At 28.2% G+C, this 12,180-nt stretch overlaps 1 protein-coding gene across 1 annotated transcript; it reads right to left on the bottom strand.

Annotated features, from left to right (window-relative positions):
• Positions 1–947: 947 nt before the first annotated feature.
• On the bottom strand, positions 948–3,867 carry LOC113377952 (enhancer of rudimentary homolog). The gene is made up of 3 exons (XM_026618420.1): positions 3,722–3,867; positions 3,460–3,645; positions 948–1,233 (listed from the first exon to the last, which is right to left on the bottom strand). Exons 1-3 carry the CDS (start codon positions 3,722–3,724, stop codon positions 1,108–1,110), a joined length of 315 nt encoding a protein of 104 aa, XP_026474205.1. The 5' UTR covers positions 3,725–3,867; the 3' UTR covers positions 948–1,107.
• Positions 3,868–12,180: the final 8,313 nt, after the last annotated feature.

Below are 12,180 nucleotides of genomic sequence, written 5' to 3'. Positions count from 1 at the left end.
AGAAAAATTTAAAAAATTAAAAACCGAGAAATCGCGCTTCGAAGTTTTCGTTCCGCTCGTATACATGCTTGACGCTTGCTCACTATTTCTTCTGCAATTTCGAAAATAATTTTAATTTGTTTTTGAAATTTTAGGGATATATTCTTGGCTAGTTTTGGAAGACATTTTTGCAAAAAAAAACGTTTTTTTTTTAAGCCTCTAAAAGCAGGCTCCCCCCTTAAGATTCTAAAAATTAAATGTGGCCCGTGAGGTGAAAAGGTTGCTCATTCTTGGAATAAATCTATACAGTGATAGAACGATAAAACAGTGTTTACTTTTCAAAATTTATCTTTTGGTATTTTTATCCTTTTTTTTTAAATCCGGCAAAACCACTGAACAATTCATAAAATAAAATTTTCATCAAAAAGGATAGACATATAAAAAAAAAAAGGGAAATAATAACAAAATGCCACTAATTAATAATAATGATGCTGGATTGATTCCCACTACGCCATTTGAAAATTGGTTTCAAATTCAACATACTGCAGAAAATAAATTTTGATATTATTGTAAATGTATATTTTTCAATGTGCATAATTTCATACATAACAAATACAATAATATCAAGTTTACTGCAGGTACTTTTTCCTCAGAATTCGGCACCGGTTTGCTATTAGATTGTTTTTAAATCAGTGCTGAGTGGTAAGGGTTAAATAAAGAGTGCTTTTATATTTTTACTAATCTGACATGACTAAATGTACTTGAAATTATTAATATATTATTGCTTAAACAATATAAAAAAACTTGTTATATGATGATTTTCATACTGTAGTAAATATAAGCCAGTATAAATTTTAAATTATCTTTTTATTAAGTATGTCAAAAAAAAATCTTCATAATAATTTTATTTTAAAGTAACAAATATTATATAAAACTTATTCATAATTTTAGTATAAAAAAATCTTTGCATCATAAGTTTAGAAAAAAATCAATACAATCAAAAAAAAAATAGAATTGATGGTTACATAATTGAATCAATAGAAACAAAAATTTCTTAAATATATAATCTCTTACAGTCAGGAGAAAAATTATCTCTATCGAATTTTATTATAATTTAAATATAAATAGTTAATGTTCAGAACGTTCAGCTGCTCGACGCAAAAGGACATAGATTTTTTCCTTAATCCATTCTCTATTGTAAGGTGCATAGGTATTAGATGTTTTCTGATGTACCATGCAACTGAGATCGGTTAACTGAAAAGAAAAATGGAAATAGAAAAGATATTCTTGAGTAAGTTTTTCATGGTATATACATTTATCAGGTTGGAAATTAATAAGTGCTGATTTTTGTTATAAAATCAAAGACTAAATAATTATATTCTATAATCCCTTGTCCATTATGATCAATGACTTTTTGTGATCTTTCAAGCACTATCATTATCCCACTTTCATAAAATTTCTGATTTTTATTAACAAAATACTGAATCTGGTACAATTTGACATCATAATCATTGAATTGTTTACCATTCAAGTCAAGGAGTTTTGTAAGGATTGAAACAGAAAGTAACCAGAAGGTGCAAGGTCAGGACTGCATGGTGGATTTGGAAAACAACCCAACCAAGCTTCAATAATTCTTGCCGAGAGACCAAAGGTATGTGATGTTAAAAATGGATACAAAAACTGCTTAGATTGGTCGATTCAGGCTGCTTTTTTTAACTGCGTTGTTTGATTTCTCATGTTGTTCAATAAAGACATCAGAATTGATTGTTTGGCTAAGTGGTAAGAGTAAAAGTAGACAATTCTTTTGTAATTAACTTTAATTGGATGACTAGAACGTTTTTTTTATTTTTAAGTGAGAAATCACCACAACCAAACTTGGCAAACCAATTTTGTCACTGCCGTTTTTTTAAGGCTGTCACCATAAAAAGCTCAAAGTTTTGTGAACTTTAAATGCCTTTTTACTTCTGCAGAAATAAAAAAGCAAAATATGATGAAATTTTGATTTATTTTAGCATCTTTCAACAAATGCCAAACGAAAATTACACAATCAATTGAAAAACTCTTTTTTACTTGCAGCTGAATTGCCTATTATCCTTTAACAAAAGGTATTTTACATTTGGACTATGTCAGCAAACCTAAAAATTCAATAAAACCATGAAAGAATAAGGGCAACACTTACTTAGTTGCCTAACTAATATGCATGCAGTTTTTAAAAAATAATTCCAATTTAATTTTTGTGTTTGAAAATCTACATTGCATGCTCAAGACAAAAAGATTGTAAGTAGTAATATACTTACTATAATTTTTTTTTTAATTCATAAATTTATAGAATAAATTAATATACAAGACAGTGTTAAACTGTAATTCTAATTTTATGAAAGAGAACACCAATAACAGTGTGTAACCGTACTCAAGCAGAGTAAAATTTTCACGGAATTCAAACAGTCATCATTGTTTTAATTATTAGATGTTATAATTAAATTGCATACCCTAGTCTTATCCATAAGTAAACAATTTTTTCAAGTATTACATAAGCACTATAGGGGGGCGGGGGGGTTGTTGATTTGCTTATTTTGGGTTGACATGGGGGGCAGGGGAGTCTGGATGACAATTGCGTCATAGGTAGTATTTTTATTTTTTTACATTAATTGCAAAATGTTTATGTAAGCATGGGGGTAGAGGGTAAAAGCTTTGCTTACTTTTGTTGACAAGGGGGATGGGGGGGGGGGTAAATAATTGTAATAAATCTGCTTATGTAATACTTGAACGATCCCTTATAAAGAATCCCAATTTTACATAGGATGAACATAAGGCATTGCTTTCATGGTTTTCATGGTACAGATGTTTCCAAAATACTATTCAAAAATTTTGAAATGATATGAAAAAAATAAGTAATTACTAATTTTTCCTTTATATTGCTTATATTAATTTGCAGTCCATTAATTTTTTATAATGCATGGACCCTCATAAAATCAAATTGTTAAAAAATATTAAGGAAGTGCAATTTCTTTTTAACTTCCCATAGAGTAAGTTAAGTAATTGCAAAAAAAAAAATGAAAATAAAAATATTTATATATCTTTACGTTTTAAAGGTTTCTGAACATTTTGGCATGCCTCAAAAGAAATTGATGTGTGGAGACAATTTTTCGTCGACGAAAAATGAATAAACCGATTTGAAACTGAAAAATGAAATTTTAACCGCGCATGAATAAACCTATTTGAAAAATTCAAAAACCAATTGATTCCTATTGATAGGGAGATGTGCTGATTAGTTGTTGGCAAAGGCAGGTCAAGCCATTTCGGAGATATGGTGCAAAGAGTGCAGAAAATTTGAATATAAAAACAGCATTATTTTGATATTCGAGGAAACATTCATAAAAAAATGCCTTATTGGTTAGTTAAAGGGATAACATAATGAGTATTTATAAATTGAGATTATTAAAAATATCACAGTCGATTCATAATTCTATTACAACTTACCCCATCCACAAAATCAAAAAGTTGACTAATATCATAGGTGATTGTGGGTGTATTTGGATTTTTCCTTTTAAGATGCTCCTCGTAAATTTTACAAACGCCTTCCATACATTCATTAACTGTCTCGTAATCGGAATAAGTTCTGGTTTCTGGATTTGGACCAGGTTGCACCAATAATATCGTATGAGACTAAAACAAAGACAAGCAGTCAGAACAAAATCATAACCTATTTGTTTTATTTTTTAATAATTTTGAGAAAATTCACCATTTTGTTTTTCTTTAACTTCTATTAGAATTATTCGCTTCCGAAGAAAATTTTATAATATTCACAAGTGTCTTTAGTCACTTTAACCAAGTGAATAAATACAATTTTTCTGTTTTTATTTGACGATTCCTTTCAACTGGCACGCGAATGGCGTACTTTAAGAAAGTTCAGGGTTGGCCAAAATTTGACAGAACGTTCTCGACCGGGAATTGAATCCGAAGAACAATTGTGAGATAAAACAAAACTAGTGGAGTGCATGGCATCGTGCCTTAAGGCAAATTGCTAGAACTTCCCGTACCATTTTTTTTTTTATATATAAACATTTTTGAAAAAAAAAATTGCTCTGAAAAATTAGATTTTTGAGGAACTATAAATTTGTGACAGAAATTTACTTTTTTTTGGAAAAAAGACTTTTTGAAGAAAAGTGTATTTTGAAATATTTTGGAAATTCTGAATATATAATATCGAAGCGCGTAAGCGCCGCGCCGCCGTCTAACGGATAAGCATTGGTACGGAAGCCATAGGAATGTAAACAAAATTTATACTTATTGTTAAAATGTCTATAAAATATCTAATAATTTGATGTGCATATGTCTAATGATCATTTTTGACCGCCAGATGGCATTTTTATTTACTTTTTTCACTAGATCTCCGAAACCGCTAAACCTGCCTTCATGAAAATTTGATCAGTTCTTCATCTTGTTAATACAAGTAAAATGTTTTTTGAATTATTCAAATCGGACGCTCCGTTCTCTTAAAAACTGAGTTATCGTTTTTTGGCACTTTTTGCCCCATATCTTCGGAACGGCTAGACCTGCCTTTGCCAAAAACTAATCAGCACGTCTCCTTATCAATACGAATCGAATGTTTTTTTAGTTATTCAAATCGCTTCATCCGTGTTCCCGAAATCGTCGACGAAAATTTATATCCGAACACACATACACACACGCACATACACACATACACACACACACACATACATCCATTTTTTCTAAGGTATGCCAAAATATTCAGAAACCTCTAAAACATAAAAATATATAAAAATTTTCATTTTCGATTTTTTTGCGATTACTATAACTTACCCTACGGGAAGTTAATTACACTACGGGAAGTCAACTAGTGGGGTGCATGGCATCGTGCCTCAAGGCAAACTGCTGGAACTTACTGTATCGTAATTAAAAATCTTGGTACGGAATCAAGAAAAATTTACACAAAATGTGTACACATTACTAAAATCTCTATAAAATATCTGATAATTTGATGTACATATGTCTAATGAACACCAAATGGCATTTTTTTTAGCTTATTTGTATTGGGAGTCCATAGCCGCTGGACCTGCCGTCCCAAAAATTTAACTTGTACATCTTGTCAATACAAGTAAACTGTTTTTTGAATTATTAATTAAAATCGGACGCTCCGTTCTCATAAAAACTGAGTTACCGGAACGGCTAGACCTGCCTCCGATAAAAACTAATCAGCACATCTCATTATCAATACGAGTCGAATGTTTTTTGAATTATTCAAATCGGTTGATCGGTGTTCCCAAAATCTTCGACTAAAATTTGTATCCGCACATACACAAACATTCATTTTTTTCTAAGGTATGCCAAAATATACAGAAACCTTTGGAAAGATATATTTTTTTGGGATTATTATAACTTACCCTACGGGAGTTAATTGTATTCTCAAATGTAAAGTACTAATGGAATAAAATAATTTACTAATAATCAAAAAAAAATAAACAAAAACTAATAAACTTAATGGAATAAAATAATTTGTAATCTAAAAAAAATAGTTTGTAGGTCAAAAAATGATTATGATTATAAAAAAAATTGTCTTTTTTTTTTCTTGATGCATATAATGTTGATTATATTGAATTTTTAACTTCCCGAAGGAGAAATTTGTTTTTGCCAGTAAATCCGTTTAGCTACTTTTATGTTTTCTCGACGGTTCAAGTCATTCTGAATCGAATGAGATCGAGGAAGACCAATTTTGAAAAAAGTATGTGTGTGTGTACTTTCCACGGTTTCTCGTGAACAGCTAGACTAATTTCAAAAACTTCAAAGCCATTCGATCATACTCTTCTTTTATCTAATATTTTATTTATCTATGCATTTGATGTATCTTTATATGACATATGGACACTGAGCAAGAGTTTGTACAACCCTGGCCGCCATAACAGTGTCATATTTATTGTTATATTTTTAACTGTTTAGGTTTTATTTAATTTATTACTTTTTAAATTAATGTATCGAATTTTTCTGCATATTGCCAACAAATTGTTTATAAATTAATTGCAATTGCAAGTGCATTGTGGTGAGCGTGACTTAATTGTCAATTACATTTTTAACCTTAAATTATGACAGATTTTTTTTCAAAAGTTATAACATTTTCTTTGCTATGGAGATTATATTGAATATTCCAAATGAATTAGTAGTTAATTGTGTGTTAATAGAAAAACATTGAGAGGTGTTCAAAACTTCTTCAAAATACTTCGACCGATTTTTTAAGTGAAAATTGTGTTTTCTTTGTCAAATCAACGATGACACTATCATGCAAATACTCCATCAAATTCTTTATATATAAATAAAACTCAATAAATTTAAATAAAAAACAAATGTGTTGTTCGTATTAATTTAAAGATGTTTAAAACAAATTCATTTGCTTTGTTGTAGAGGTTGTGAAATTCGCTGCTAACTACATTATTCTGATAAAAATGCTCCATCCATTCTAAATCAAATTTTAACTATGTGAACTCACGTTTTGAAAAAACTTAAATTTTATTGCGAAAGTACTTGGTATAATTGTAATTACTTATGTTTATAATAACTTTCAGGATTAAAATAAACTAAATAATAATAATAAATGGTAGTCTGCCCGAAGGCATACCATTATGTGAGAGTCACCACGAAACCAATGATTCTCTTTCCCTCTTTGTCTATCATTCTCATAAACAGTATTCCCTTTTTTATATCTTTAATGTATTTTTGTTTCCAAATTTCTGGTTTCATGCTTCCTGATCCTTTACTTCGGATTTCAGTTCTCTGTATTTCCTCTTCGTCGTCAACCATCTGCATTTTTCTTCTTCCCATTTTTTTTCAGTTCTTCTATTTTACCTTCGACTACATTGTGTAGAAGGCATAGTTTTTGCAGAAGGTGGCCGATTCAGTTTTCTGTCCTTTTCAGGATCGTGCTCAGTAGAGTTCTCTCTCCATCCACTCTCCTCAGGACTCTTCATTTGTTGTAATGTCTGACCACTTTATCTTCTCCATTCGTCTTCAGCAGCACAATTCAAAACTCTTCAGATAGTTTTTATCGGTCTTTTTTAAAGGCCACCGTTTCTTGAAAACATTGATTAATAAGATTAATGATTAGTAAGTTTATTGATTTGAAATTATTTCTATGTTATTCATAGTTTCTATAAATCTTTGAAGTTATTAAAATGGAAAATATTTTTTAGACAAGACAGATATTACAGCTGTTCAAGAATGAGATTATATAGCCAACGAAAAAGTAAAAAATACAAGCAGTCAATGAATATATGTTAATTTTAATTACATGAAGTTTTCAAACACAATTATTACATGATGAGTGAAATTGTCAAAACAATATTTCTTTAAGCGTTGTTTTACATAATCCACTGTGTGAATGAATATTATAGAATTTATTAATCAGCAATTCCTACTTTTCTCTGATGAAGGTTCAAGTCTTAAATGCTAATTACAATGACAAACCGATCATGTCATATTTGAAGTATGACTTTAATTACATTATTGTTTTTAGATATTATAGATATTTTTAATGCTATTATAAATATATAATTTATAATTTATCATTATATAAATGTGTATAATTGTTGACACCAATAAATATGTGTACCACGAGTGTTATCATATTACTAATGAACATTATTCAAAATTGTTATATGATGTATTTATTTTTAACATAAATGCCATCCCATACAACAGCATAGAAATGACTTAATCGAGAGCGAATGATGAACTGTTGTATTTGCATATTTGTTGTAGTTGCATTTGTACAGATTTACTCCCTAGTCGCGCCTAAAGAAGTTTTACTTAAAAAAATTCTTATTAATTGAAGTACTGAATTTAACTTTATTATTTTTGCAGTTGTCAAATTGAATAACTCCATCAGCCACATCGAAACTGTAACATTACTTACGATTATTTATTCACTATTAGTTTATATATCTATTTATTCACAATTAGGTTATATATATGTAAGCTATATATGTATATATATACAATCTACATTATGTATTTCAATTTATATTATAACAGGAAATTTTAAAAGCAATATATATATATTACTTTTTCACTGTTGCGTTTTGGAGTTAGTCAATGTGTTCACTAAATGGTGTTTCATTTTTAACTCAGCAATTGTAGTGTTTCGTGTTGATTATAAGAAGTTTTAAACAAATTCATTTTCTTTGTTCGCCAATATTGATTGTATTTCTACCCTTCACGACCTGTTTATATGCATTCACTTGTAATACGTCTTCAACTTTGCCTGGACTGTAAATTTTTTTGCCAAAAAAAAATTTCGAAACTTTTGATTTTTTCACTTTTGTGAAGTGAAATTCTGTGAAGATCTTTGGTTTTATATCGATAAAATTTTATCGATTCATAAAATCCAATTTTATGTTTGAAAATTTGTGAAAGTTGAATTTCATGTGCATTGACAATTTTTATATATATATATATATATATATATATATATATATAATCCTTTAGTAAATGATCTTTTTTGATCAACGCTCGCAAGTCAGAATTATTCACTATTATATAATAAACTAATTAAAGAAGTGTTATCTTTTATTTCTGTTTTTTTTTTCAATATAAGTTATTCTGAAAAGGAATTTCAGGCTAGTGGCACAATTTCTTGTGTATTGACATTTATTCTAAACATTTATTTATATATAGTTGTCAATTATTTAGTAATTGATCTTTTTTTATCTACACGATCCTTACTTTTTTATCAATTTATCATAGCAGTTACCGAGTAAAAAGTAGAATACCGAGTAGAAGTAATTTGAATCATTCCAACTATCTATATATATAAATTTATATATCATTTCTTTTTCATTAAAAATTTATTGAAAAAATAAAAAAATATACTTCATAAATTTGCTTGGGGATTCGAACTCGAAACCTAAAACAAAAAAGACTGCTGTTCCAGTCGAAACGATTTATGAGTTGCATGGTGTTTTGAGTATATGTAGGCGAGTCAATAGCGATCGCGTTCGTCTTTGATTTTATAAGTTTTTTTGGTTGTATTTTAGAGCTTTTTTCAGAGCTTTTACCCCTTGATTTTATAAGTTTTTTTTGTTGTATTTTAAAGTTTTTTTCAGAGCTTTTAGCCTTTGATTTTATAAGTTTTTTTGGTTGTATTTTAGAGTTTTTTTCAGAGCTTTTAGCCTTTAATTTTATAAGTTTTTTTGGTTGTATTTTAGAGCTTTTTTTCTGAGCTTTTAGCCTTTGATTTTATGAGTTTTTTTGGTTGTATTTTACAGGTTTTTTCAGAGCTCCTAGCCTTTGATTTTATAAGTTTTTTTGGTTGTATTTTAGAGCCTTTTCCAGAGCTTTTAGCCTTTGATTTTTTGATTGTATTTTAGAGTTTTTTCAGAGCTTTTAGCCTTTGATTTTATAAGTTTTTTGGTTGTATTTTAGAGCTGTTTTCAGAGCTTTTAGCCTTTGATTTTTTAAGTTTTTTTGGTTGTATTTTAGAGCTTTTTTCAGAGCTTTTAGCCTTTGATTTTATAAGTTTTTTCGGTTGTATTTTAGAGCTTTTTTTAGAGCTTTTTTAGCCTTTGATCTATAAGTTTTTTTGGTTGTATTTTAGTTTTTTTCAGAGCTTTTAGCCTTTGATTTTATAAGTTTTTTTAGTTGTAGTTTAGAGCTTTTTTCAGAGCTTCCAGCCTTTTTTTGTCCAAATTTTTTTTGTTTAAATTTTTTTGGTCCAAATTTTTTTTGCCAAAATTTTTTTGACCAAAAATTTTTTTGTCCGAAAATTTTTTTTACCAAAAAATTTTTTTCTAAAATTTTTTTTCCAAAATTTTTTTGACCAAAAATTATTTTCTCTAAATTTTTTGACCAAATTTTTTTTGACCAAAATTTTTTTTCTAAAATTTTTTTTTCAAAATTTTTTTGATCAAAATTTTTTTGACCAAAAATTTTTTTGTCCAAAAACTTTTTTTTACCAAAAAAATTTTTTTTCAAAATTTTATGACCAAAATTTTTTTGACCAAAAGTTTTTTTATCCAAAATTTTTTTTTACCAAAATTTTTTTTTCCAATATTTTTTTGACCAAAATCCTTTTTCCCAAAATTTTTTGGACAAAAATTTTATTTGTCCACAAATTTTTTTGACCAAAAATTATTTGCACCGTACCTACATTACATTACATTACGTTACATTTTGATTCTGACTGACAGTCATTCTGTCAGTTATTATTAAACATAACGAGATGCGCCAAACATAAATGCATTCGGCATTGATGCATACCGCACGCTTCGAAATACTGCAAGGGTGGCTATGAAATAACGACCTAACAGCTGTTTCATTGCTAGTACTATCCTGAGTGTCAACTTAACTTTTACAATTCAATCTGATTGGGTCGTCTCATCTTTCCGATGTCCAGGACTTTTTCAGATCCTGGACATCGGGAGGTAATGGTATGGTTGAGACCGTCGACCGTCGATCTCAGAGTTCAAAGTTTGAACCGACTATATACAAGTTTTTACTAACTTCATGTGATTTTTTCCATTTACAATGGTTAACGGGCAACGAAAATTGTAAAATAATTTCAACCAAATTTTTTTTGACAAAAATTTTTTTGACCAAACTTCTTTCGACCAAAAATTTTTTTCCAAAAATTTTTTTGACCAAAAATTTTTTTCCAAAAATTTTTTTGACCAAAATTTTTTTGACCAAAAATTTTTTTTCCAAAATTTTTTTCAGCGAAATTTTTTTGACAAAAATTTTTTGACCAAAATTTTATTCCAAAAATTTTTTTCCAAAAATTTTTTGGACCAAAAATTTATTGACCAAAGTTTTTTTCCAAAAATTTTTTTGACCAAAATTTTTTTTTCCAAAATTTTTTTGATCAAATTTTTTTTTTCGAAAATTTTTTTGACCAAAAATTTATTTGTCCAAAAATTTTTTTCCGAAAATTTTTTGGGCCAAAATTTTTTTGCCTGAAATTTTCGTCAAACCGTCAATATCGGTCAAATATTGGTCATATCGGTCCAATATTGGTCAATATCGGTCTAATATTGGTCAATATCGGTCCAATATTGGTCAATATCAAAGACCAAAATTTTTTTGACCAAAATTTTTTTGACCAAAATTTTTTGGGCCAAAATTTTTTTGATAAAAATTTTTTTGACCAAAATTTTTTTTCCGAAAATTTTTTTGACCAAAATTTTTTTTCCGAAAATTTTTTTGACCAAAAATTTTTTTGACTAAAATTATTTTCTCAAAAAGTTTTTTCCGAATATTGGTCAATATCGGTCTAATAATGGTCAATATCGGTCCAATATTTGTCAATATCGGTCTAATATTGGTCAATATCGGTCCAATATTGGTCAATATCGGTCTAATATTGGTCAAAATCGGTCCAATATTGGTCAATATCGGTCCAATGTTGGTCAATATCGGTCTAATATTGGTCAATATCGGTCTAATATTGGTCAATATCGGTCCAATATTGGTCAATATCGGTCTAATATTGGTCAATATCGGTCTAATATTGGTCAATACGGTTCAATATTGGTCAATATCGGTGTAATATAAAAAAAATTTTTTTTGACCAATTTTTTTTTGACCAAAATTTTTTGGACCAAAATTTTTTCTCAAAATTTTTTTTCCAAAATTTTTTTGACCAAAATTTTTTTGTCCAAATTTTTTTCCGAAAATTTTTGTGCCCAAAATTTTTTTGACCAAAATTTTTTTTCGAAATTTTTTTGACCAAAATTTTTTCCGAAAATTTTTTTGACCAAAATTTTTTTCCACAATTTTTTTGGGCCAAAATTTTTTTGAGCTAAAATTTTCCCAAAATTTTTTGGACCAAAATTTTTTTCCGAAAATTTTTTTGACCCAAAATTTTTTTGTTCAAAAATTTTTTTCCGAAAATTTTTTGGGCCAAAATTTTTTTTCCGAAAATTTTTTTGACCAAAATTTTTTTCCGAAAATTTTTTTTGACCAAAATTTTTTTCCACAAATTTTTTGGGCCAAAATTTTTTTGACCTAAAATTTTCCCAAAATTTTTTGGACCAAAATTTTTTTGGCTCAAATTTTTTTGACTAAAATTTTTTTGACCAAAATTTTTTTTCTCAAAAAGTTTTTTCCGAATATTGGTCAATATCGGTCTAATATTGGTCAATATCGGTCTAATATTGGTCAATATCGGTCCAATATTGGTCAATATCGGTCCAATAT

This window comes from Ctenocephalides felis, unplaced genomic scaffold, assembly GCF_003426905.1.
Source record: "Ctenocephalides felis isolate EL2017-DRISC unplaced genomic scaffold, ASM342690v1 CF-g0.4_SCAFFOLD_01886, whole genome shotgun sequence".
NCBI classification, from domain to species: domain Eukaryota; kingdom Metazoa; phylum Arthropoda; class Insecta; order Siphonaptera; family Pulicidae; genus Ctenocephalides; species Ctenocephalides felis.
Note: the sequence above shows the minus strand (reverse complement) of the source record. Positions and strands in the feature narration are given on the sequence as shown.